The following is a 27,783-nucleotide window of genomic DNA, read 5'->3' on the forward strand; positions in this document are numbered from 1 at the left end:
TACAGTCATGACTGATGCTAATGAAACCCTCTACCCTCCCATCCCGGCGCAGGTAAGATAATCATTCATCACGATTAGGCAGAATTGAGCGAAGACGCAAGTTTTAAACATCAAGCAAAGTTTTCGAAGGAATTGTGCAAAAAAGGTCATATCAAATTGTTGCCTGCTTGATTGTTGTATCAGTTCGTTCTCTGGTCACTACATATTTCTGAAACCTTTTATATATATTATAGGATATGCAACATCCTCGTCTATTTTTATATGTCAAGGTCATAGTTTTTCAACATTTATTTAAGAAAAAACTACTCAGAGCGATACTGCTTTTAGCATACCACCTTATATATTTATCATTTTTAAGTAAAGTATGCATTTTTTCAACAGAATTCGTAAATGAGATATCTTACCTGCTGCTAGTGACAGCAGCACTTTTATCTAAACTTTGATAGCTTGACCAAGGGAAAAACCCTGAGTAGCTCCCCTTAAGGCTCTATCAAGTTTATCTTGAAAAATACGCAAGAGCATACATGGCAGCGATTTGTGTAAAATGTAAATAAGATTTTATAAAAGATAGAGAAACATGCTTGCTGTTAGTGTTTATAACAAGACTACCTTTCTTGCTTCTCCAGCTGAATATCATACTCTCTACTAGCTTAATGTTAAAATTTCTTTCAGCCTAATGAAAAATATATAATATACATTGATATTTTTGTGCGGAGAAGTCACCGTTTGTATGCCATGTACCAATCCAGGCAGCAAAAGTCACCCGTGTTACGCCGTTTTCCTATTTTGGCTTGAACTGTATAGTAGAGGCGCAAGAAAAATGGCATTAGATTCTCCTCTGATAAATTTAAAATTGTTTTCACCATGCACTTAGCTCTCTAAATCACTGCTTGCAGTTATTAATAACACCAGTATGTTGCTGCTAATGCTGTCAGTATGCCCACACTCTAAAATGTAACTTACCTTTTAAAAGGGTGGTGGTAGGTTAGACATTTAATATCATAGGTACTGGGAAACTAACGATTTACTTCTATAAACCCCTTTGAGTTTAACACAACTCTGATTTTGCCATCACATCAATTTGGTAGCATAAAGTAATTATCATAGAATGGATGAATGAAAGGCACCTATATCAGTGTTATAGCATCGTGTATTTCTCTCTTTATTTCTCTCTCTCACACCTCAGTGACTACTCGCAGTAAAAACACACTTGAAACAGTTATCAACTTGCATGGCACGAGATTTGGATAAACTAGCTCAGCGGGTTCGCCCTTTAAATAAAAATATAACCTTTCCTAAGGGACTACTCTTCGTAGAGGGGCTTTAGTGGCATCCAATACATTGACCTAGTGATCACTCTAAGTTGTGCACTGCTAGCCATCGTATCGGTAAAAGTGGTTTGTTAATTACACATCTATTGTAATTACTTGCAGGCTGGCTTGGGAAATTTCCATTGATAAGTATATTTACCATTAGCTGACTCTAAGTATAATATATTCAATCAATACGTTGAACAATCGCCGTCGACACTATGCAAGCAGATTTGTTTATATTCATGAATAATGCTTTATAAAGCTTTTTTTTGAAAGTATATCAAGCGTAGACGCAGTTAAAATAATTATGAGTACAATATATTGCGGAAATCTATTTGTGTATCTACGGAGCTGTCGAGAATATTCTATTTACAGACAGCTTCAAAGGCCCGTAAGGGTACTGTGGAAAAGTTTCGCACTAGTAATATTAGCTGTACAAATATGAATTTGAATATATTTGTATAGTAATTTCAGAAGGAGTGTTTGCTGTCTATGAACAATCAGGTTGAAGTCTTCACTAGACAACCATATAGGCTCAGGTATACAATCAATAAATTAATAGAGTTAACCATATAGACTCAGGTGTACAATTAGTATAATAATAGAGGTAATCATACAGACTCCGGTGTACAATCAGTACAATAATAGAGTTAACCATATAGACTCAGGTATACAATCAATACATTAATAGAGTTAACCATATAGACTCAGGTGTACAATCAGTATAATAATAGAGTTAACTATATAGACTCAGGTATACAATCAATACATTAATAGAGTTAACCATATAGACTCAGGTGTACAATCAGTATAATAATAGAGTTAACCCTATAGACTTAGGTGTACAATCAGTATAATAATATAGTTAACCCTATAGACTCAGGTGTACAATCACTACAATAGTAGAGTTAACCATATAGACTCAGGTGTACAATCAGTACAATAGTAGAGTTAACCATATAGACTCAGGTGTACAATCAGTACATTAGTAGAGTTAACCATATAGACTCAGGTGTACAATTAGTACATTAGTAGAGTTAACCATATAGACTCAGGTGTACAATCAGTATAATAATAGAGTTAACCCTATAGACTTAGGTGTACAATCAGTACATTAGTAGAGTTAACCATATAGACTCAGGTGTACAATCACTACAATAGTAGAGTTAACCATATAGACTCAGGTGTACAATCAGTACATCAGTAGAGTTAACCATATAGACTCAGGTGTACAATCAGTACATTAGTAGAGTTAACCATATAGACTCAGGTGTACAATTAGTATAATAATAGTGGTAATCATACAGACTCAGGTGTACAATCAGTACAATAATAGAGTTAACCATATAGACTCAGGTATACAATCAATACATTAATAGAGTTAACCATATAGACTCAGGTGTACAATCAGTATAATAATAGAGTTAACTATATAGACTCAGGTATACAATCAATACATTAATAGAGTTAACCATATAGACTCAGGTGTACAATCAGTATAATAATAGAGTTAACCCTATAGACTCAGGTGTACAATCAGTACATTAGTAGAGTTAACCATATAGACTCAGGTGTACAATCAGTACAATAATAGAGTTAACCATATAGACTCAGGTATACAATCAATACATTAATAGAGTTAACCATATAGACTCAGGTGTACAATCAGTATAATAATAGAGTTAACTATATAGACTCAGGTATACAATCAATACATTAATAGAGTTAACCATATAGACTCAGGTGTACAATCAGTATAATAATAGAGTTAACCCTATAGACTCAGGTGTACAATCAGTACAATAGTAGAGTTAACTATATAGACTCAGGTGTACAATCAATACATTAGTAGAGTTAACCATATAGACTCAGGTGTACAATCAGTACATTAGTAGAGTTAACCATATAGACTAAGGTGTACAGTTGATATGTGAATATAGCTGAAACTCATAGCATATTACTTCTTCTAAGAGATACGTATTAGCAAAAAAAACTTTTCTTGACTTTTGCTAGCAAATTGCTAGAAGTTGTAAGTTATCCTAGCATTTACTATAGCATCATTAATGACTCATGTAGCTTCCAATGCAATGCAGTTGGAGTTTTGCCATGTTTTTGTGGTAGCACAACTCTCACTCAAAAACTGCATTAGCTCTGTAAAATGAAGGAGTTGATTTTAACCTTTTTAACTGACAACATGACAACACTAACAATATTACTCTCACCTTGACAACAATGTGACAGTGATACGTGATTACTATCAGCAACAGTACACGAACGAGTCCTCTTACAGAAATACGTGCAGGCCTTAGATTTCTACTGATCCAATCACATCCGTTCAAACTAGCCTCCGGTGTTATCCTTTGTACTCTCTTTATATAAAAAATTAAATTAGCTATAGGGCCTATCCTATGAACCTTTGTAAAAATGCAATATAAAAAACTATGATTCTTGTCTTTATTAATAGTAGAGCATTTACACATTATTTAAAATATATGTCTTTTTTTGCATCATTTTACTCAGTGATTTAAGGTTAAGCCCAAACAGAACATTATACTACATCTCAATGCTGCAGATGCTGCTCACTATATGCGAACACCAAACTAAACATGCAGGTATGGATAATTCACACCTGCATGTTCATCTTGGTGTTCGATATCGTCTGTGGTGCTGCTAAGATGGCCGGTAGCACTAGATAACGCAGTCATTTGGCCTCCTATGTTTGGCTGTCTGCAGATGGTCCTCAGTGACACCAAATTAAAAAAAATTTTTTGTCATTCTATACCAATTACATGTATATGTTTATTTTGCTGAAACATCCATCCAAATTGAGCTCATAAAAGCTAGGCTCTGTTTATTGTGCGATATCAGGGCAGCATCACAGGTCAGCACTCAATTTCTGAAAAAATTATATACAGAAATTCAAAAGTATGCAAACAATGAAAGTTCCTTATACCCAGCTCTGTGCAATACTAGTATTAGTATCCCCATATCCTAAACATCCTAGCTCTATGCACTACTAGTGTTAGTATCCCCATATCCTAAACATCCTAGCTCATACGTTTGCAATTCATTAGCTACGAGGAATGAGAAGCCTTAAAACTGACTTCTATTCACTAGCTCAAAACCAGATTGACAAATATGATTTGCTATTGTTATACAGTTGTATGCTTTGACAGTGTCTCCACAATTAGATTCAAGTTTAGATGCTCATGTTTATGATTGCAATTGTCTTCTCTGATTAGGAAAAACCTTAACAATAAGGCCGGTTGCAGACTCCGCTAACACTGACCAGTACAGGTCACTGTTAGCGGAGTCAAGCTAACACTGACCAGTACAGGTCACTGTTAGCGGAGTCAATCTAAACGTCACTTTCCACAGAGGTCAAACTTTAGTTGAATTTATAATCACCAACTTTATGTTTAGGATTATCTTTCCTCTGACTTAGTTGGCAAGCTGCCAAGCTTAGTTTACCCATGATAAGGCGTAGTGACAGTCTAGTATCAGATAGAAAAACTCTCACGTTATTTTCTCATTCAGCACACGGGTCATTCCACTCTAGTAACTAGTAAGTACTATTCTTCAAACATTTAAAAAGTTAAGCGGCTACTGTTGGCACAGGTGATAGCATGCTGGTCATTCTCATAAACATTCCCAGAATACTGCTCAATGATCCGGTTCGTTGTGGGCTCTTACTGCCAGTGCTTGCTGCCAGAGCCTCTTGCGCATAGCGAGCAGCCAACAGGTGTCACCAGTCATAGGCTAAGTGTTTATTTAAATGCTGATAGCCGGAGAGGCAGTTAGTTGTGTGACAGTTTGGTAGGTGAGCGGAGCTTGAAAATATCTTCTTGTCATCTTGGTTATCAGGAGGGAAAGGACCTAGAGATGGTTAACAGCGACGATGTAGAAGAAGGCTCGGTGGAAGCGCAGGAACGAGGCAACTGGACTGGCAAATGTGACTTTTTTATGTCATGTTTGTCATACGCTGTCGGGCTTGGCAACCTCTGGCGGTTTCCGTATCTGTGCTATAAAAATGGAGGAGGTAAGACAACCACCTCTGCCCACTTTTTTAATCTGTAGCTTGTTGTATTGTAACACAATAAGATATTATGAAGAATGCTCAGCGTATAGTTATTGATACGAGAGTTTTGCTGATAGCTGGGGATTTGGAAACTATAACAAAACTTATCCATTTTTTATAGGAAGTCATTACAGCTGATTTATTGAAGCTCTGCTAGGCACCTAAATAGCTGCCTGATGCCTCCCCTCACCAGCTGCATGTTATAACGTTATAACGATGCCTTGAAATCAATATAAAACCTACCTAAGATTACCGGTAGATGATCACTTGAACATGTTAGATATCTTAGCACGTCTCAGCATATTAGCATACATAAACTTCAATAAAAGTGTTTACTCTCTGATCTCTTTTTATCAAATTGTTAGAGACGGTAGCGATTGGTACAGCAAGCAAGAGCTGAACAAATTCTCTATATTTGAAACATATCTTCTCTTGCTCGCTGTCTGTTCATCTATCACTCTGTCCAGCGGTACACTCTGTCCTACAGTACACTCTGTCCGACAGTACACCCTGTCCTACAGTACACCCTATCCGACAGTACACTCTGTCCTACAGTACACTCTGTCCTACAGTACACTCTGTGTTACAGTAGTCTATCCTACAGTACACTCTGTCCGACAGTATACTCTGTCCTACAGTACACTCTGTCCTACAGTACACTCTGTCCGACAGCACACCCTGTCCTACATAACACTCTGTCCTACAGTATACTCTGTCCTACAGTACACTCTGTCCTACAGTACACTCTGTCCTACAGTACACTCTGTTCTACCGTATCTTCTGTCCTACAGTACACTCTGTCCTACAGTACATGTACACTGTTTTCTAGGAGCGTTCCTCATTCCTTACTGCTTGATGATGGTCTTTGCTGGCATGCCTCTATTTTTCATGGAGTTGTCATTCGGTCAGTTTGCAGCTACTGGGGTCATCAACATTTGGTCCATCAACCCTCTCTTCAAAGGTAAGTACCCGGATACACTTGTATTCACTGCGTAACCAGTGACATACCCCTTCACTTTCCTTTGCTCCTTTCCCTAACTAAGGGATGCCAATAAGATTTTACAGCCAATATTTTAAATTTGCAGCCAATCGCTTACAACAAGACTAATCAATAATCAATTATTTATAAAATTTCTACTGATATTAACAACCTCTCTTGAGTAGGCAACTGTTTAGTGAAAGTAAGGAATTGTAGCACAGCCTTTCCGCTTGTATCAGACAACTATTTGCAATAGTTTAGCTATTTATTTTTCTTTCAAAATGGTTTACGGTTGTTGAGTTCACCAAAAAACCTTTACATTGTCCAGTCATTGTTTGAATTTCAATATCATCCATTACGTATTTCTGTATGCATATGTAATGGGACGTAGACATACAGTCCTGTCTTCCCAGGAAACTAGTCAGCGGGCTATAAAAAACAATTGTATATTATGGCAGCTGTTAACCTGCTCCTGACATCAAAGCTCTTTGAAAAGAATATAAACTCAAGTGTCACCATATTCCATCTCTACATTTCTATTTCAGTTTTTGCGGCTACTGATTTGTCCATAAGCAGTAGATTGAATTACTTCACTCATTTGGGCTGCAGGCTGTTTTATCATTGCCGCTGCCTTTGAAGTAAAAGTTTATAAAAAAGTATAAGACTTCGATAGCCCTTGATCATAGATGATCGTTCCTTAAGTTGTCTCTCATGCTAAATACGCTCCCAATGCATAGAAATCTCAGGCTACATTGAAAACTTGTAGAACAGGCATCTAAAATTTCTCTGTTTACAAGCTGTTTACAAACATTGAATGTTAAGAGGTCATTATAGCTTGTGATCCTACTCGTAATGCTTTTAGGAATTGGCTATGCCATGTTCACCGTCTCATTCATGGTTGGAATTTACTATACCATGGTAATCGCGTGGGCGTTCTACTTCACCTTTGCCTCATTCGCCAAAGATGTGCCTTGGAAAACTTGTGACAACGAGTGGAACACAATCGGTAGGTGAATGACCCTGAGCCGCAGACACAGCTGAAGTAGAGAGCTATGGCATACATCCTGTCTATGCTTACCCAGTTAAATCATACAGCGTGTAATGATGCCGAAACCATGGCCAAAAAAGGCAGCGAAGGCCAAACAAGAGCACTAATACATAGCATTCAGTGTTAAATTTGCAGAAACATCCTTAGGTAACCGGTACTGTAATTAGATTGCCAGACTAATGAGCTAGTTAGCCTGTGAGTGTTAGAGCGCGTAGGCGGGTGGGGGTTATGCATAAAGCTGTCGCTTATTCTATATTTAGCCTCAAGAATTTACTTGACTGCGAATAGGGGCGGGCTGGTAGGTCTGTTTGGAACCCAGTGAAATTATGTATCAAGCCAAATTCATCAAGGATATTTCACATTATGCAAACTCATTCACTCTGCGACTGCTTGTCTTCGATACAGCAAAAAGGCACCTTAAAATACATGTAGTTGACATTGATAATAAATGCATTATGATCCAGTTATATAGCATACGCGTATTTGTTAATAGCACCTTTGTACATAGTTGTATAAGAATAACAAAAGAGTAACAGGGATATCATTCTTGTGCTCAGCGCTGATTGAGTTTGCACTGGCTCAACACTTGTGCGTTACGATACGCAAGACCTTTGCCAAGTTTCTTTTGTAACGTAGCTTAGTGTAGGAGCAGCATTATGCATATTGGAAAACATCTTATACTCTTTGACTGTTAGCGGTGAATGGAATTTTGGGTGAAAACAGCATAAATCAGACCTACATAACGAAAGCTGTTTAACTAGATACAAGGAGAAGCATGAATGAAATATTTGCCTTTGATTTTCTGAATTTGAATCCCCTAGACATCTGTAAACACGCTGTATTCTATGGCAGTTCTAGGTTTGACTATTTTATTTCTTGTGTTTTCATGAGAGGCTTGGCCTTCGGTCTAGGTGCTCACTAATGTGATCCGGTAGTGAAATGTTTACATATTTACACTCCATTGGTTAATAGCATGCAGTCAGCCCGAGCAGTTTCGCAACTGTTCATCATACAATGGCACGTGGTTCAACTCAACCTGCTGGACTGCGCTCAAGGATGGCGAAGATGTCTACCAGGAATATACTCTCAAAGCCAATGCTACAGGGAGACGTTCTGCCAGCTATGAATATTTCCAGTAAGTTCGCTACAGTACAAGTTGAGGAACCTTTTTACAAGAGCTCTCATTGGTCGATTTAACAAAGTCAACTTAATTATGCCTCACGAAAGAGTTTTGCGATGTTAGCCTTTTCCATGATATTGTAAATGAATACAAACAAGGAAAGTGCGCACCAAGTCTCTAGTTAATTGTGTTTCATGGGTGCAGCTGGCAGCTATCCAAATCTAATTCAATTCAGTAAGTCACGGAAAAGTGTTTTCCGCTAGCAAGCTTGATCAGTAGTGATGGCTTGGAAGTAGTGCAATGGATATTACTAATATCATAGTAGTGTACTATTTATATATATAGTTGGACCACACCTAGTATCATAGTGAAAACAGTGACTTGAAGTATAAGAGCTCACCATGATCAGTATGGTAGCAAGAGATGGTGGGCATGTCAAAGATTTGGTTATGTGATGGTGTACCGACGACTGCAACAAAGTTTATAACCAAGTGCAGTTTACAGTGTGGCTGAAGAATAATCAACACGCCAGTTTTAGTGTTAAGGGATCATTGCAGAGTTCCACATCTTTTAACATTTAAATAGCTTCAGCTTTCATTCATTTTTTTCTTTCCAATGGATAAGAGTATGCCAAGTAGCGCGCGTGATTTGCTTCTGAACAGAGACTTGTGATGTTACGTATAAACACACTTCTATGACGCATATCAGTCTTACAGCATTTGGACAGGCTGACTGGTCTTCATGTAACCCTAAATAAACTCCTGATGTAACATTGTCTTGTGTATAGTTAAGCCTGGTTCCCATATACGCCGCAAGCCCCGGCGACGGCACCGCAGGGTTATCAGCAGTGAAATGTGAAACTAAGCGCCGAGTACCGCCGGTAGTTGCCGGCGGTCAACGCAAGAGTTCAGCGCTGTTCAACTTCCGCGAAGAGCCGCAGGCGAAGCCTACTCAAAATGTACTGTACACGTGAAGGTCAGCACTTTCGGGACAGCAGCGTTATGGGAACATTAGCTGCCAAGCCTAACCTCGCAAGTGTTGTGCTGCGCAAGATTACCGCCGGGGTCTCGCATTCGATGTGGGAATCAGGCTTTAGCGTGCTATCTTGACTAGCAGAGTTAGTGAACACTGCTAGTCAGAACTATATATCACACTATATCAGCGTAGCAGGCCTTATCAATAATAAACATTCTCATGAAATCTGAGCAAATGAATTTTAACATTGTCATAGGCAGCTATATAAAGCATAAAATAGTATGAATGATAAAAGTTGGTTAACTGAATGGAAGAATATAAGGTTTAACAAAGACCTCCACAAAGTTGTCACGATACGTACATTACAAGAAATGATATCTTAGATCTATTAGATCTATGAAACAATAAACGTTAACGACAGACTAGTTGCACCATACCAGGTGACTCTAGCCATAGTCTACCAGGATGTTGGCTTTTAAAATTAAACAGAAATACATCCAGTCTGCTTTTAAGATTTGTAATATTCCTTGTATTCCTTGAGAATAGGTGGGTGTGCAACAGCTCCGCATATTGTATGGATGCCTGACTGTAGTTAACGGTCAGGCAAGGCGAAGGAGTGTTAAACTGCTAGCTCAAATGAGATGACTTTTTTTCATTGCTGTTCTAAAGTCGGCAGTTCTAGTGAACCAGCTGCGAAAGCTGACATTTACCTTAACTTTTGCCCTTCTTCTAATCCTCTGTAATGCCCTATTGCACCCTTTACACCGCATTATTCTTATACCGAATGTAGCAAATAGGTCGATATGTCCTGGACTTCACTTAGTCATTATCACAGCCCTTGACACTTTGCACAACATAAACAGATGTTGACAATATTAAAAATATTTTATGGGACTGGCAAAATGGGGAACATGTTGACTAATTCTTCTCTCATTTGTGACTTTAATCCCGCTTATCGGTTGTTTGTATGATTCTCAGTGTCCAAAGGTTCATTTAACAGCAGGAAGTTATTTGTAGTCGCTAAAACATTCAGCGTGATAGTCACTTAATTATTACTGAATATTCACAGGAAGTGAGAGCAACTCAGTTCTGACACATACAAACTTGTTTCGGTTATGCTTTTCCTGCTGGGGACTCTCCATTTATTTTATGTTTTTGTCTGAAATATAATGACCATATTTGTTTAGGCATTTTCAGGTCACTATAAATCTTGCTCGTTCTTGTTTAATGCAGCCGTCGTGTTTTACAGCAATCGTGTCCTGGCTATCTCGGACAACATAGATGAGATGGGGTACCCTCAGTGGGAGCACGTCTTATGCCTCCTCCTCTCCTGGTCTATTGTTTTTCTCTGCCTCATCAAGGGAATCAAATCATCCGGAAAGGTAGCCACTACTTGTGCTTCTGGTCTGTCTTGCCATAGAGTTGGTACTGTTAATATTTATGGAGTTATGCTTCTTGTCAATTTATTATAGTTTTACACTTATTAATAGTATGTTTCTCTGCTGCTAGCAGTGATTATAGAATAAGGATACACAGTAAACTAAGATGCTGTGAGTTCCTCGGCTCACAAACCTATGTGAACATTTAATTTCAGAAAACATAATTTAAATGTAGCAAGCTAAAAGAATTTTCTCTAGTAGATAAGTAGTAATCGTGCAGGTATAATGGACGCCATTTGAGAAGAATGATTTCTTACAAGCACTGTAATACTAATACTAATACTAATTCTGTAATACTAACTTCTTTTTTGCCTTACAGAGTCAAAAGAAAACTGTTTACGACATCAAATTATCAAAGCTCAATGTTTTATGTTTAATTTACATTGATGTACTCATCAAGCTAGCTTCTGTTTATATGATTATGCTGGGAGCAAAACCAGCATAATCATATGACCAGCAAGCCCAGTGTAGAAAGTATACAAGAGAGAACAACTTCATCAGCTTTATTAACTCCATAAAAATGAATATATATGGATTTATCTAACACACAGAGCTAGGAGTGGTTACTCGACTTTTGACTGTTTGCATTTTACAGTTGAGTGATTGACTATTGCCTTTAGTTATGTATTAACTTCCGTTTATTATGTGTACCTTATGCCCGAGGCATAATGCATACTTGATTAACACATAAGTATCTGAAATGCAGGCCATTGAAATCACCCCGATTGAACTTTACAAAAAATATTTTCGCATTTGTTTAGACTCATCGGGCTATTAAAAGAATACTTTAAATAACCTACTTCTCTGATTATTTTTACGGTTAGTTAATAGATTGATTATTATTTGCTAATGTTGTTAAACCAACCATTTTTGAACTAAGCAGCTCTATGTAACCTGTATAGGTGCGCTGGTTAAAGGGGTGTATGTGCAAGAACTTCCCAAGTGCTTCACTCAATTGCTTTTAGTGTTGTTTCGCTATACTAAATTTTTGAGCTAACTTACTCATCATCATCACCAAGACGCTAGCCGATGGGAGACAGCTATCAAATGAAGGCGCTGGCGCTTTCAGCTTTTTGGCAAGATTTCTGTCACCTAGCATACTTTGTTGTACAATCGGTCATTACCTCCAGCCACCAAACCGTTTTCAGTCATTCTATATCTTGTGATTTTCCAGCAACATGTTACTATTTGGTTATATAGACTCAGATGTACAGTCAGTACATTAATAGAGTTAACCATATAAACCCAGGTGTACAATTAGTACATTAATAGAGTTAACCATATAAACCCTGGTGTACAATTAGTACATTACTAGAGTTAATCATATAGACTTTGTTGTACAGTCAGTACATTAATAGAGTTAACAACGTAAACTCAGGTGTACAATCAGTACATTTATAGAATTAACCATACGGACTCAGGCACACAATCAGTGCAATAATAGAGATACCGATATAAACTCGGATGCACAATTAGCGCTAGCTGTTTATACTTCATACTACAATTCTCTTGCAGGCTGTCTACTTCACGGCCTTGTTCCCTTACGTGGTGCTCATAATTCTCCTGGGCAAAGCTGCCACGCTTGATGGAGCGATCAATGGCATCAAGTTTTATGTAACTCCCAAATGGGAGCGGCTCGGCACCGCTGCCGTAAGTTGTACTCTTGCTCTCAATGCTCTGAGCAGCTTGCTAATGGATGTCTTCACTCCTTTAATAGTCCTAATTTCGGATCAGTCAGCGATACACTGGCGCCTGCTGAACTTTGCCTAGAGGTTATTGGAGCCATGATAAAATAAAATGTGGGTCATTTTTAAGACCTCCCTACTTGTATAGTAAAAGTTTAGATCGGTGGTAAAAAATTTAACAAGTGTTGGCAATAAATGTCTACATTTACAACTCAAAGCCATCAAACATGCTCTGTTTTTATTGAAATCTCTTATGTACATGCACGGTGAACTTACTTGCTTTCATAGGTCATGTTATAGGTCATTTTATAGGTCATTTTATAGGCCGTTTTTAAGTTTTCTTGTTCCTAGAGAATGAGCTGGCTTCAAAACGCTGACAGAGAGTATTTGACCAGCCAGCTTCCTTTCAAACATACCCATTCACAAATAAATGTATTCACGTTGAGTCTCCTATGTAACTGTAGCATATATTCTTACACAGGTTTGGGGAGATGCTGCTGTACAAATATTCTTCTCTCTCTCACCTTGTTGGGGAGGACTCATCACTCTGGCCTCATACAATAAATTCGATAACAATGCTCTGCGGTAAGTTGTTCCTCCTTAGGGTTTGACAACCGCAAGCATTATCCGCTACGCCCCTTCTTCTCCAATGGAACTGCACCACACTTGCTCTTAAGTATGTTTAGAAGTGTCAGGGCGTAATACTCGCAATAGCAGTTGATGACCTCATCTTGGGATAATTTAAGCTGTGGAAGTCGTGAGTTCATGCCGCGTCTGGAGTCTACTTTTCTAATCGTAAATTGTAATGGGCATGCTCCACTTTTCAACTACAACTGTAATGTTGGGTGACATTTTTACAGCTCTGAAACAAAGTTTACAAAGTGACATAATTTTTAGCAACTAGATTAATAAGGATAGAAAAAGGAGTTGTCACCCCATGTAGCACCCTAATCCACACCTCCTGCTTGCCAACTTCGTTTGCTAAGTCACTACAACTTACATGGTCATCTTTTGGAGGTGACTGGAAAGATGTCATTGTCCTTGACCTTTTGACCTGCTGACCCGTTAGCGCACTCTTCAAACAAATTGTTTGCTATTAACGCTGCTGGTGAAAGTTGTTTTGATAATAAGACTTTTCTGTTGGCAGTATAGACTTCCAGGTTGTTTCAAATTTTACTGCTGTATTCAAATGCTTCACATGAAATCTTTGTACTATATTTTCTCTCTTAGAGTTTTAAATAAATTAATAAGTATTTTAATTCTTACAATTTGCCTTTTCACTTGCAGCTCTTGTCAGTTTTGTTTTGTGACAGATTGTTCACATTCTTGATAGCTTGGTGATTGGTCACTTGTTTAAAAAATCAAAACTTTAATAAAATAAGGCAATGGAGTGGAAAATCGCAAATAACTTGCAAAAACAACTAAAGTTTACACCAAAATTGTTGTTGGTTTCTCCAAGGACTATTTAAAACGTTGTAACTCCAAGTTGATTTGTTTGAGCCAGCCCGTGAAGACTAATGGGGAAAGACAACTCTGTATTATTTTAAATGGTGTCTGAAAACATCTTTGAGATCTAGTAGCAGTATTTCATCAGAGTTGAATATTAGCTATACTAGTAAATGAAATAAAACTAAAGTATAATAACAATATAATTTGTTGCAAGTGCCATACTAGTCAGCTTGTACTAAGCGTCAGACAAGATTGAATATTTTGTAAATAAGCTCCATCCTCCACGCAATTGACAAAAACACTTTACTATGCAAATCTTTAAATGGGAACGTTTTGTGAGTTTACATCAAAGTTTATTTATGCAGAGACTCTGTGGTGGTAACGCTGTCTAACTGCGGCACCTCCTTCTTCGCTGGCTTCGTAATCTTTGCTATTATTGGTTTCATGGCTGAGCAGCTAAACATGGACATAGAAGACGCAGCGGTTGGAGGTAAGACCAATATTAATTCTCATATTTTCTGTATTTTCTGTCAGATTTCAGCTTTGAAAAGTCTTTAAAAGCTGCCATGAGGTAAAAATTAACAGTAGGACAAAGCAAGGGATACATAGGTTTATAGTGAGGTAATGTTGGAAGAGCTGCTACAGTTGTATCTAATCATATCATGATTGTTGCAGGTGCTGGCCTGGCTTTCGTTGCGTATCCTGAAGTTGTCGCCCAACTTCCAATTTCTCCTCTTTGGTCTATTCTCTTTTTTCTCATGCTCATCACACTCGGCTTAGGAACTCAGGTAATTTTAAAGTACTCACGCTACACGTAAAGAAAAGTCTGAATGTGAATATGATTTATATAGACTTCGTCAAAGACCTGTTTAGATTAAGTGGCTTTTGCACGAATAACTTCACACCTCTTTTACCAATCACAGACCGCTCCTAGCAATTCTCTCCACAAATATTGGCCACCATATATAAATACATATGCATGTCTAAATGTAGATATAGACTGTACAGTCGTTTGTTTGTCTCTTATTATAGCAACAATCACCATCATACTAGATTTGAACTTTTGACTTTCAAATCCCTAGTCTACTAACAAACGCACCTAACCACAAGGCTAAGCCGTTCTTACCATTCCCATCACTATTACCATAAACTGTATATCCTTTTCACGATTGTACAAGCTAAATGTGAACTTTTTATTATTAATTAAGATTACCTTGTGCATTTGTTGTTTTTTTGAAATATTTTTCTAACCAAATTTTTTTACCATTACCCATTTTTTCAATTTGTAATTTTCAAATGTGCTGTTTCTATTTCAAAAGTGCCATTAAACTCATATTTCTGGTTTTGGTAAATCTGTAAAAACTAAATGCTTTTTACGAACAAACCAACTGTATTATCTGGAATAAAAATTGTCCCTAAATTTTCTCTGCATTCAATCAAACAAAAAAAGTCTGATATCTCATTTTTACGTTTGCACCAGAATTGAGAGGTACCTGTATTGTCCATCAAAACTTTGAATACAACGAGCTTCTGCTGCAACAGTAACCTTTTTGATACACACACACTTCCATTTACTCATTGTTTATTTTTTCTCTTAATTTGTTTGAACTTTTATTCAAAAACACTTTTCTAATGTTATGAAGTTTGAAAGTTTTAATGGTAGACGTTGTATATGTTAAATAAAAAATGTTTTCTGCACAAATACCTTTTTATTACCCGAGCAACGCCGGGCATTCATTAGCATCATTAGCAGATATAAACAATAAGTATATTTGGGATTTGTCTCCCTTGCCTGCTCTGAGAGGCACTGGTGAGGCTTCGATAGCCAAAACAGTGCTGTCTGTAGCATGAGTATATATAAATATATATATACAAATAAAATATATATAGAAATATATATAAATGAAGTATATATAAAATATACTATAATTTAAACATACAGAGGGAAAATTTGGACAATTTCTAACCAACCTAATCTATCTTTAAAAATATATATAAAAAAATACATATATATATTTAATGTGTATCTCACTTTGTTCTAGATGACGACAGTCAACACTGTGCATACAACTATCCTAGATTTGTTCTCTGACAAGTTCAGGAAAGGCCACAGACCAAAGATAGTTCTTGCCTGCGTCTGTTTTATAAGCTTCCTACTCGGATTAACTATGACTTGCAACGTGAGTAGATACGGCGTTCTCCTCACTGACTCAACACTTTCACAACTATTGAACTGGATTTAAAAATTATCTTGCGAAACTGTTGGTAGATTTTATCAGAAAGTATCGATATTTTTCTATCATTTACGATTGTTTTTGATTTTGAGATGATCTGACTGCCAGAATGTTTTAAGATTAAAATTGACAAAATTTGATCACGGTTAAAATACTCAGAAGAAAAAGGCATGCTCAGGCTTCCACAAAAATGAAGTCAGTAGTCGTGCCAACTGTTCATAAGTAATAAACATACGGTCTCATCGGTAGAGGGTATTTATATGTTTACACAACATACAGAGGAAAAAGTCGGACAATTTCTAATCAACCTAACATATCTTTAAATTATTTGAAACATCAATAGAATGTATCTGATGCTATATTTGTGAAGTTTTATTTTAACAATTCAGAGCAAATACAAAATAAGATATATGTCAATAGAGACGCGTGACTGAATGCTATAGCCGATGTCATAACGAGAAGAACAAACAGGAAACGCGACTACTGACATAATTTTAGAGAAGTTTGGGCTTCTTCTTCTTCTGAGGGTTTTAACTGTAATAAAGTTTTGTTAATTTAATCATGAAACATCCTGGCAGCCAGATCACCTCAAACATCAAAAACAATCGAAAATAATAAAAACATAAAAACATATCAATCCTTTCTGAAAAAATAAACTAAAGTTTTGTGCAAGTTCATCTTTGAAGATAAGCTTCACCTGTATTAGGATTTCCATTTTAATCATTCATGCGGACAAGAGCGGGTGGTACACTACCATACCCTCTACTTTTTGGTAGAGTAGAATGTGAAACCAGCCTATTTCTAATAGTTATCTCCCTCCTGAGGGTTGAATCTGTAGTCTTGATAATGCTCTCAATAAATCTGTAACTGTTTCCTTAGACTTAACGATGATGTATAAATAATCTGGTGCCTTCGCTCTCTATGCCAGTTTGTAAGCTGATCTCTAGTAGTTTGGAATTTTAATCGGATAGCTAAGATAAGCTGTAGTGAGTTCTGCTGGGCGCAGAAGGCAGCATCGTGATCTACCCAGGGTCAGCCTGCTTCTCTCACCTAAATAAACTTTCACATGCTTCTAAACAACCCATCATTTAATTATCTTGAATAATGTCCGCCTAAACCCATCAGATGCCATCAGTTCTCTCTGTGGATGATGTAAATTACGTATTTTGACAACTGTTTAAATTTTCATGGCCTGCATAACTTCCCATGGGGACCAAAAGAGTTTTTTGTCATTGACACCAGTGTTGCAAAAGTTAATTTGTTCATTATGACTTGTTTGATCTTGGAATTCCTTGCTGGCCATAACCTCGGTTTTACAGCGTTGGCAGCGTTAAACTCTGTTTACTGACCTCCTGTCGCAATGGGACCACTCGTTACCGTATTTCAATAGCAAAGAGTTTTGCAAATAGCTGTCAGTATGCAATGCTGACCTACATTCCATTTGTATTGACAGTTTTTTAAGAATCCGGGTCAGTTTTGTGCCAATTTATTTTGGGAATGGAAAATGCCTTTGGATACTTGCAGCTAATAATAGAAACTCTCTGAAAGGACTCTAATGGCTTATTTATTGCTTGAAATTTCAGCTCTCTCACCCAGTCAGCCTTTTCTGTCTCATAGACCTTATCCTCAGCAACATATTTATAGTGATATATAATCATGTAGGCTACCGTATATACACGTATATATATTATATTTACATATATATACTATATATACGTATAAAATAGCTGAAAGATACAGTAAGTGCAACTATTTTCAATAACTACTATATACAGTCAAACTCGGATAACTCGAACACTTGGTTAACTCGAACGGATTTGTTTGGTCAGTTCCCACGCAATAATAAATTGCTTTAAATAACTCGACCTTAACATCATTAACTTGAACAATTTTTTGCCCAACGGCTACCGAGACAGTTGTTAATCACTTTAGAACATCACTTTATTCAAAGCCATAGAGATAAATATCAGTTTTTAGTAGCTCTCAGGCGGGGTTATTACCATCATCAGCAAAATATTTTCGTTAGCGACTTTTCTGAAGGTTTGCAAAAATCAAATGTTACCAAACATCCACTTTGCGATGGCCCTTTGCAAACAAGGAAAAGCGAGGTAACTTTCGGATAAACTCAGAGTAAAATCGGCAAAATTGATCTTGGTTAAAACGCTCAGGAAAAAAAGATGCCTTTTTTCTTAGTGTTTTAACCGCAATCATGTTTGGCCAATTTTAACATGAGGACATCCTGGCAGTCACATCACCTAAAACAACAAACAAATCTCAAGTGATAGAAAAATATTTATATTTTTTGATAAAAAGTTTTAAAAATTTGCATGAGAGGCCCTTTAACTTGCAACAAGCAATCTATGCTTTTGATTTATATATAGTTTGTATATGTACATGTATCTACTGATAAATACATGCACTTGTGACAGTGCTCTGATAACTTAAACGCTCTGATAACTCCCGTGAAGTTTGAGTTATCTGAGTTTGACTGTATATACGTAGATATGTATACGCATATATATATTATATATATAAATTATATATATATTATATATACACGTATATATGTTTCGCGCTTGCTGCTCGTCAGGCTGTGATGAGTCACAGCCTGACGAGCAGCAAGTGTGAAACGTATATAAGTATATACGTTGTATATATACGTATATATATACGTATATATATATACATATATATGTTGTATATATATACATACATGCATATATATTTATATACGTATATATATATGTATATATATACGTTGTATATATATATGTATATATACGTTGTATATATATATATGTATATATATACGTTGCATATATGTATATATATATATATATATATATATATATATGTACTGTCTATATCTTTAATGAAAAGATGCTTTTTGCTAGATAATTGGTTGTTGGTGTGTTGTAGGGTGGCATGTACATGCTAGATAATTGGTTGTTGATGTGTAGTAGGGTGGCATGTACACGCTAGATAATTGGTTGTTGATGTGTTGTAGGGTGGCATGTACATGCTAGATAATTGGTTGTTGATGTGTTGTAGGGTGGCATGTACATGCTAGATAATTGGTTGTTGATGTGTTGTAGGGTGGCATGTACATGCTAGATAATTGGTTGTTGATGTGTTGTAGGGTGGCATGTACATGCTAGATAATTGGTTGTTGTTGTGTTGTAGGGTGGCATGTACACGCTAGATAATTGGTTGTTGATGTGTTGTAGGGTGGCATGTACACGTTAGATAATTGGTTGTTGATGTGTTGTAGGGTGGCATGTACATGCTAGATAATTGGTTGTTGATGTGTTGTAGGGTGGCATGTACACGTTAGATAATTGGTTGTTGATGTGTTGTAGGGTGGCATGTACATGCTAGATAATTGGTTGTTGTTGTGTTGTAGGGTGGCATGTACATGCTAGATAATTGGTTGTTGATGTGTTGTAGGGTGGCATGTACACGCTAGATAATTGGTTGTTGATGTGTTGTAGGGTGGCATGTACATGCTAGATAATTGGTTGTTGATGTGTTGTAGGGTGGCATGTACATGCTAGATAATTGGTTGTTGTTGTGTTGTAGGGTGGCATGTACATGCTAGATAATTGGTTGTTGATGTGTTGTAGGGTGGCATGTACATGCTAGATAATTGGTTGTTGTTGTGTTGTAGGGTGGCATGTACACGCTAGATAATTGGTTGTTGATGTGTTGTAGGGTGGCATGTACACGTTAGATAATTGGTTGTTGATGTGTTGTAGGGTGGCATGTACATGCTAGATAATTGGTTGTTGATGTGTTGTAGGGTGGCATGTACACGCTAGATAATTGGTTGTTGATGTGTTGTAGGGTGGCATGTACATGCTAGATAATTGGTTGTTGATGTGTTGTAGGGTGGCATGTACATGCTAGATAATTGGTTGTTGTTGTGTTGTAGGGTGGCATGTACATGCTAGATAATTGGTTGTTGATGTGTTGTAGGGTGGCATGTACATGCTAGATAATTGGTTGTTGATGTGTTGTAGGGTGGCATGTACACGCTAGATAATTGGTTGTTGATGTGTTGTAGGGTGGCATGTACACGTTAGATAATTGGTTGTTGATGTGTTGTAGGGTAGCATGTACATGCTAGATAATTGGTTGTTGTTGTGTTGTAGGGTGGCATGTACATGCTAGATAATTGGTTGTTGATGTGTTGTAGGGTAGCATGTACATGCTAGATAATTGGTTGTTGATGTGTTGTAGGGTGGCATGTACATGCTAGATAATTGGTTGTTGTTGTGTTGTAGGGTGGCATGTACATGCTAGATAATTGGTTGTTGTTGTGTTGTAGGGTGGCATGTACATGCTAGATAATTGGTTGTTGTTGTGTTGTAGGGTGGCATGTACGTGCTAGATAATTGTTGTTGATGTGTTGTAGGGTGGCATGTACATGCTAGATAATTGGTTGTTGGTGTGTTGTAGGGTGGCATGTACATGCTGCAGCTTATGGATACGTACGCAGCCACATACTCCGTCCTTGTTATTGGCCTCTGCGAGTGTGTCGCCATCGCCTGGATTTATGGTTCGTGTTTCGATACTCGTTGAAAGATATTCAAAATTTTGTTTAATTTACTAAATGAATGCAATCATACAACTGTGCTTTGAATGCCCATGCTTTGTAAAATTGAGTTTATATTAGGCAATTATTAGGCACGTGTAAGCACTTGTAAGCACTTGTCAAGCCTAAACTCAAATTAAAACCAAATCAACTAGAACCTCATTAATTCCATTAGCTGTGCTCATCATGATTGCCAGAGATCTGTTTGCGCTAAGTTTGACTGTCAATTTACCAATAGGAAATTATGGTTGTTCTCTAGTGATCACACAGTTTTCGTGTACGTACATGTCAAGTACATGTCAGTACATGTCAGTACATGTCAAGACCTGCTTATTGTTTATCTTTACAACAGAACAAATATGCCAAGCATTAATTTTGTATGATGAATTCTATCAACCAGCATATTTGTTGCTATTATGATTGATATCCGACAAACTACTGATGTAAACAACAAAATTGCTTGTCCATATACATGTATGTCGCATTTGTCTCCAACTTGACTGCAACAGTTACGCATTCAAGTCAAGTACTAGTTTTAACGCAAACCTACCTTTGCTTTTACATGTAAAAGAACACAGTCTATACAATATCAACAGAAGTATGGCATCTTGTAGTAGATTACTATGTCTGTGAGATGATATAAGATTTTCCCAACATGCTGATCTAGTCCTGGCTGTGCGAGCAGCAACTCATTGAAAAATATAATAATAACAGTGTCCTTGAATAGTGCTAGAGAACTGAACATAAACTAGCAAAGAGCAGGAATGTGTCTTCAGAAAATCATACAGCCCAGCTTCTAGCAATCCTTTTGTTTAATGGGTGTTATCACCATAAAGTAGTAGTAGCAGCAGTCAAATATAGAGTTGTTTGAAATAAAATCATCAAGAGACCCTGACTAAGGCAAACTTATGAAATTAATATAGGTGAACATGGTTCTGACTTACAGCAACTGAACATTGAAAGCTCAAAAGAATACAGGCTGCTGTCTGTATTCCATATCCAAGAATCCATCTCTGATTGCTGCTTTGAATCGTCCGCAGTTATTTAATTATTCAGCAGATTTAATGGAATCTCATAACTTAATTGACGAGAGATGACAACTCCTGAGTGACAGTTTCCTGTTTGTTCTGCTAAAATAACACACAGAATCAAAGTATTTGTATAGCAATTTAGATGTGGTGAAAGTTGAGAATTTAATGAGCATTAAAATGGTAATCTGAGTGTTTCTAAATTTGAAAAAATTGACTTTTAATTGTAGGCTGGCAGCGATTTGGAGATGACATCAAGTTGATGCTCGGACGGAGTCCTGCTTTATGGTGGAGAGTGATGTGGCAGGGAGTTACTCCACTTCTCATGTTTGTAAGCTGAGCATGTTTATACATTATATAGGTTTCCATATTACAAACACATAACATATTGCAACATTGAGTTGTCTTCTCAGAGTTGAACAACTCTACTCTTTGCACTATGAAAATCATTTGATACTAAGATTTTTAAAGTGCAAATTTTAATGTTTTTCTCCCATTTTTACTTGGTCTGACTCACTCTGTTTTATGGTCATACATTGATGAGACACTTTCACCCTGCCTCTGATGCTTGCGCTATTTTAATTTAACTCTCCTGACAAACATTCTTTGCACGAAAAACTAAAAATAAATAACATTTTTGTAAGCGGTAAGCAATGATGTGTTCAATTCATTCTTCCATGGATAGCTGAGCTAAAATTTAATATAGAATTTCAAAGGCTAATGAGATGTATAATAGCATTGAAGTGTTTCATTGTTTTGTATCTTTATACAAACCATATCGAGCAAACCTATAAAATATGTTAAAAACCACTATTGACTAATAGCAGAGTACAGCACAAACTGTTGCATAAAAATTTATTCAGCACAATTTTAAATTACCACAAAAAATTTTACCTCCAGTTAAGTTTACTATTTTATAAAATAGTGAGCAGGAAATAGAAAATTGACCTATATCCCAATTTTTACAAATGCTTATCCCTTCGCTCTAGATTAGATCTAATTATTCAGCTTGTTAACCTGAACCCAGTGCATGTGCCAATACAAAGTATGACTTTACTTTGGCCATAGTTCTAGAAAACTAGATTTAATGTCATTTGTCGGATCCCTAGATTCAGCGGATTATAGTTTGGCAATTTTCCTTGCTAGAGATCAATCACTAACGGAAAGTTCAATTTTACTCAACATGTAGAATATCAGTCATTAGTCATAAAGCTTTTTTTTTTATGGACAGTTGTGCTTTGCTTCAAGATAAACCTTATACAACAATTTAGACATTTTTTTATAAACTCTAAACTTTTTGCTTTCACATTAAGACCTGCTAAGAGCGGTGGTGAAAATGTGTGACACGCGTCTATTAATTATTGCTCAACTGACTTGCACAATCCTCTTAAAGAGTCTCATAGATTTTATATAATTGCTTGAGATTCTTCACTGAAAAAGTTTGACTTCATCAGACTTTGCCTTTTGTAGTTCATCCTAATCTTCACATTTGTTGACTTTGAGCCAACTAAATACGATGGAAAAGTTTTGAAGACTTGGGCTGATGTGCTTGGCTGGTGTTTATCTCTCTTCTGCATGTCACCCATTCTTGTTGTCGCTGTCTACACATTCGTTATAACAAAGAGAGCTAATCCTGAAGCAAGCATTCGTCAGGTTAGTGGCATTCAATAGTTATTACGTCTAGAACTATGGGTTGTAAGACTGTTATATATATTATATACATATATAATATATATTATATATTATATGCATGTATGTAATACTCATGCTACAGACAGTACTGTTTCAGCTATTTAAGCCTTATCGGTGCATCTCAGAGCTGGCAAGGGAAATAACTCTCATTGCCAATGAAGGTTGACTTTCTGCCATGAAACAACTACGCTGCCTCAAAAAAGCCAATGAGCGACACAAGAGTACTAATTACTTTATTAGCAATAGTTTCATATTGCAAAACCATAATCATCAGATAAAATTGCTAACACTAAAACATCGCGTAATTTTTACATTGTATTTTATTATTGAGCACTTTTACACAAGAGACTGCAAACACTGCCTCTATTATATATATTTATTATATATGTTATATATATGTAATATATACATTTTATATGTAATATATATACACATGTATATGTCTATTATAGATATATTATATATGTAACATATATGATATATATAATCATGTATATGTTTATACATATAAAAAAGTACATCGTAAAACAGTTGTATATCTACTAAAAAGCGGGCAGTCAGGCAAACAGGCGAACTTACAAGCGCCCTCTGGCAGCAAGAGAAACTCTGACAACATCAAAACAGTTTGAGAGTTGATATGAGGGCATTGACTGTTCTGAATCATTACAAAGCCTTCCAGCAGGGAGTCAGTGTTTTATGGATTTATTTCTTTAAATGGATTAGGGAGATCGTATTAGGATAGCTTCAAAAGTTTTACTACTTCAATTTCTCTCCCAAGATATTCTACATAAGATGGTTTCCTGAATGTACCTGTGTACCAGGGGACTCACTGGGTTGGCCAATGTACCTGTGTACCAGGGGACTCACTGGGTTGGCCAATGTACCTGTGTACCAGGGGACTCACTGGGTTGGCCAACCAAGCTAGTTATTAGTCATCACCTGTTTCAAATAATGTATTTTTGCATTCGGAAGAAAATGCTAATGATGTGGTTTAGTAGCTTCCATGCTGGAGGTACTTTGTATAAACAGAGGGTGTCTATTACTTGCTTTTAAGCAAATGTTCTTTTAGCGTGAACAGAGTGGGCCAAATAGAGTTCTCACGCTGGAGGCTGGTAGTTTGAGTCTTGGTTGCTCCTAGTTTAGGCCAAAAGTCTTTTCTGATTCTCAAAAGAAGTTGAGGATCTCTGCGATCAGAGACTTGATCAAGTAAATTAGAAATCTGTAGCGCCTTGACGACCTCATTACGCAAAACTTCACCGTACAATAAACAACTAAAAAAACTCACTTTACATGAAATTTGAGAGTGCTAATCTGCCCTCAAAGCTGGTTCACACTGTGTCCCCATTTGTTAGGCTGTCCTCTGTACGTAAACTGATGACATTGCCAAGGTAATGTGGATATGTCAGGAAACACTTGCAGCTGTCAAGATTTATTGATATTTCACCGAGCATTCACAGTAGTCTGCGCAATGTGTACCACTTCAGCGACTGCGATTGGCCGCTACGGATCGCTCAATCTATATTTCTCTTCATGATAGTTGCTGCGGGACTAAAATTTCATTATTTCGGCGGCCATATTGTGTAATAAAAACGCTATGCTGCGGGCTCTTCGCTGATATAAACACAGATGAGTTTGTGATAGTGTGAACAGTGTTATCACAGACGAGCACCGTTGTATTGCGAGATTAACGCCATTCGTACTGCAATATAGCAAAAACCAGTCGTTAGCTTACAAGAGTTAACAGTAGCTTGTAAAGTTTTCTGATACTCGAGTGCTGCAGCCGCTACGTTGACTAGCTTTCAGTGCATGTAGACATGACTTGTAGCAAATACTGTAGCATTGTTAGATCTTCTGCGTGAACCCGTTCATAAACTCAACATAACAGAAGTTTGCAGAATATTTCCACGGCTCAAACACTCAGTATTTATATAAAACATCAAGCTTATCTATAATTTTTAGTTTCAGGTATTTGGGTGATAGGTTGATATGAACTGCACCTACAGTGGTGTGGATGTCGCATCTAACTTATATTTCGCCTTCTCATGCTATCCATATCCTGTGTTTATATTCACGGAACACACCTGCTCTGTAACGATTACGGTTAACTTGCACATATATTCTGAAGAGATGACCATCTGCTGTCTCGGTGTCTTCTATAGGCATTTCCTGTACTGTGACAAGATTTTCCCAAAAGCAATGGCATGCATTAATAATGTACTCTGATCCCACAGTTAGTTGAACTTTAGCAGAAAATGGAAATGACTAGTCATAAGGCTGTAGCTGCTTACCCTCCTACTAGCTTTAAACTATTAACTTTCTTAAAACTTTGACTACTAATCGAGACCTCAAGTCAATTACCCCTGCTAACCGATTATTAATATGGTGCTTCATAAAATTTATTGCTTTCCTAAACAATATTCATAGGATGATACAAAGTGTTTTAAAATAAGTGTAAATGTTTGTAGGATTATATGGTGCATGTAGAAATAAAAAGAGATAATTAATAAAGATTCTATTAAACTCAGTAAAATAAACAAATGGTCTAAAATAACAATTGTTTAGCCATCGTTTGATCAGAAACTTCTGTGATTTCTATCGCAGTGTTTGAAGATAGCTACAACTCCTACACCCGAGTGGGGGCCATCCAATTCAAAAGCAGCACAAGGCTACCCCTATACAGTTCCCATGGTGATTATGAACTCACAACAACCACCAGGACAACCTGCTGAAGTAGGGCTACTCAACAGCAGTCATTAACACATCCTCTTGACAACTTGTAGCGTGTGATATATTTGACACCTTTGAACAGGTGCTGCTCATTGTGGTATCGTTAGGAATTTGGAAGCAGAATTTTCCATGACAATCCAAGCATTTTATTTAATGATGACATCTAGTTATTTCTTTATTAAATCTTATTAACTTTTTAGGTTTGTATAGCAAATATCTATCATATTAAGAAAGAAATTCATTACCAATTATGGTTAATAATGCAGAAATTTTTATATTATTAAATTTATTTTTGCTTGTCTTGTTTAATGCATTTTGAGAGTTGGAATATATTATAGTATACTATAGTGATAATTAATGAAATGAATTGTTCACAAGTAATCGTCATTAATTTATTATTGTGTGCTAAGGCGTTGAATAAAAGTCAATGCTTGCAGAGTCTGGAGTAGACTTGTCCTTCTCAGTCTCATATATGTGGCTAGTAAACTTTTTGTACTAGAAATATGAACGCTCTATGTGCCCTGCATGACTTGGTCAGTCTATTATTGCATTTCAACAGCAAATGTCATGTTAGTTGCCAACATATATACATGTAATTGCCTGTAGTCACCAGGTCTGATGGATTGCCTAGTTTCCTTCAATACATTGAGACATTATAGCTAGTTTCTCAGCTGCATGATCACATATCCTTTTAGCTTATGTCATCTTAAGAAAAGTTACATGGCTAGTGAGCACTGCTAGGCTGTTGGCTCACTGAATGACGTTAAAGTGAAATAAAATATGGTAATCAAGGCCAGTGACAGCTACTCTGTGCTAGTCACAGGGAAACCATGGATACTCGCTGGTGCCATTCATCACCTTGCTAACAGTCAACTAACAATCAACAACATTGACTGCCACACACATAGACATTTAACTGCAATACCTAAATTCAGCGTATGACATCGAATCCAATAATTATATTTTTATCCCATTTCACCTCCTTATCTGTCACAATAAAGAAGACTCTATGAGATGTTTATTGAGAACATGACTCGAGCAGTCATGTAGCCTCTCACAGTCCTTAGAGTCCAGTTTTTAAACTTTATGCTAACAGCATATCTATAGTTTCAAACTATACGTATAGTCACTGAGTAGGGACAACATCCCACGTGCAAGTTTGATCCCATAATGCAGTGTACACTAGACATCGCAATTCCTATTCGTGATTTGGAATATTTATGAGCTCGTAAAGCAAATAGTTGAATTGTGCGCATTGGTTGTTACCAAGTTTAATAAAATCATGTTCTTGAAAAACTGCTACTTTATAAATTTGAAGATTTTTTTCTTTGTCGAGAGAACTTTAATATCAGTTCAGTAAACGGATTCATCTGCCCCGCCTATATTTACCTGGTTTATAAGCACTGTGAGTATTGCATCACG

The 27,783-nt window shown here is 36.8% G+C and overlaps 1 protein-coding gene across 1 annotated transcript; it reads left to right on the forward strand.

Moving 5' to 3' along the window:
- LOC137394869 (sodium- and chloride-dependent glycine transporter 1-like) lies at nucleotides 1-26,802 on the forward strand. The gene is made up of 15 exons (XM_068081642.1): nucleotides 1-52; nucleotides 5,178-5,352; nucleotides 6,221-6,352; nucleotides 7,233-7,376; nucleotides 8,391-8,553; nucleotides 10,763-10,895; nucleotides 12,468-12,602; nucleotides 13,119-13,222; nucleotides 14,452-14,576; nucleotides 14,762-14,874; nucleotides 16,129-16,266; nucleotides 20,779-20,878; nucleotides 22,173-22,273; nucleotides 23,413-23,595; nucleotides 26,236-26,802. The coding sequence occupies exons 1-15, from the start codon at nucleotides 8-10 to the stop codon at nucleotides 26,389-26,391; spliced, it is 1,947 nt and encodes a 648-aa protein (XP_067937743.1). The 5' UTR covers nucleotides 1-7; the 3' UTR covers nucleotides 26,392-26,802.
- The last annotated feature ends 981 nt before the right edge of the window (nucleotides 26,803-27,783 follow it).

The sequence above is a fragment of the Watersipora subatra genome, chromosome 4 (assembly GCF_963576615.1).
Source record: "Watersipora subatra chromosome 4, tzWatSuba1.1, whole genome shotgun sequence".
Lineage (NCBI taxonomy): Eukaryota > Metazoa > Bryozoa > Gymnolaemata > Cheilostomatida > Watersiporidae > Watersipora > Watersipora subatra.

Bases quoted from the DNA above. Each gene is read 5' to 3' on its own strand.
- LOC137394869 (XM_068081642.1), top strand. From the start codon at position 8: ATGACTGATGCTAATGAAACCCTCTACCCTCCCATCCCGGCGCAG. The intron at 6,353-7,232 runs GTAAGTACCCGG...TAATGCTTTTAG, and splicing joins CATCAACCCTCTCTTCAAAG to GAATTGGCTATGCCATGTTC. The intron at 14,875-16,128 runs GTAATTTTAAAG...ACTTTGTTCTAG, and splicing joins CACTCGGCTTAGGAACTCAG to ATGACGACAGTCAACACTGT.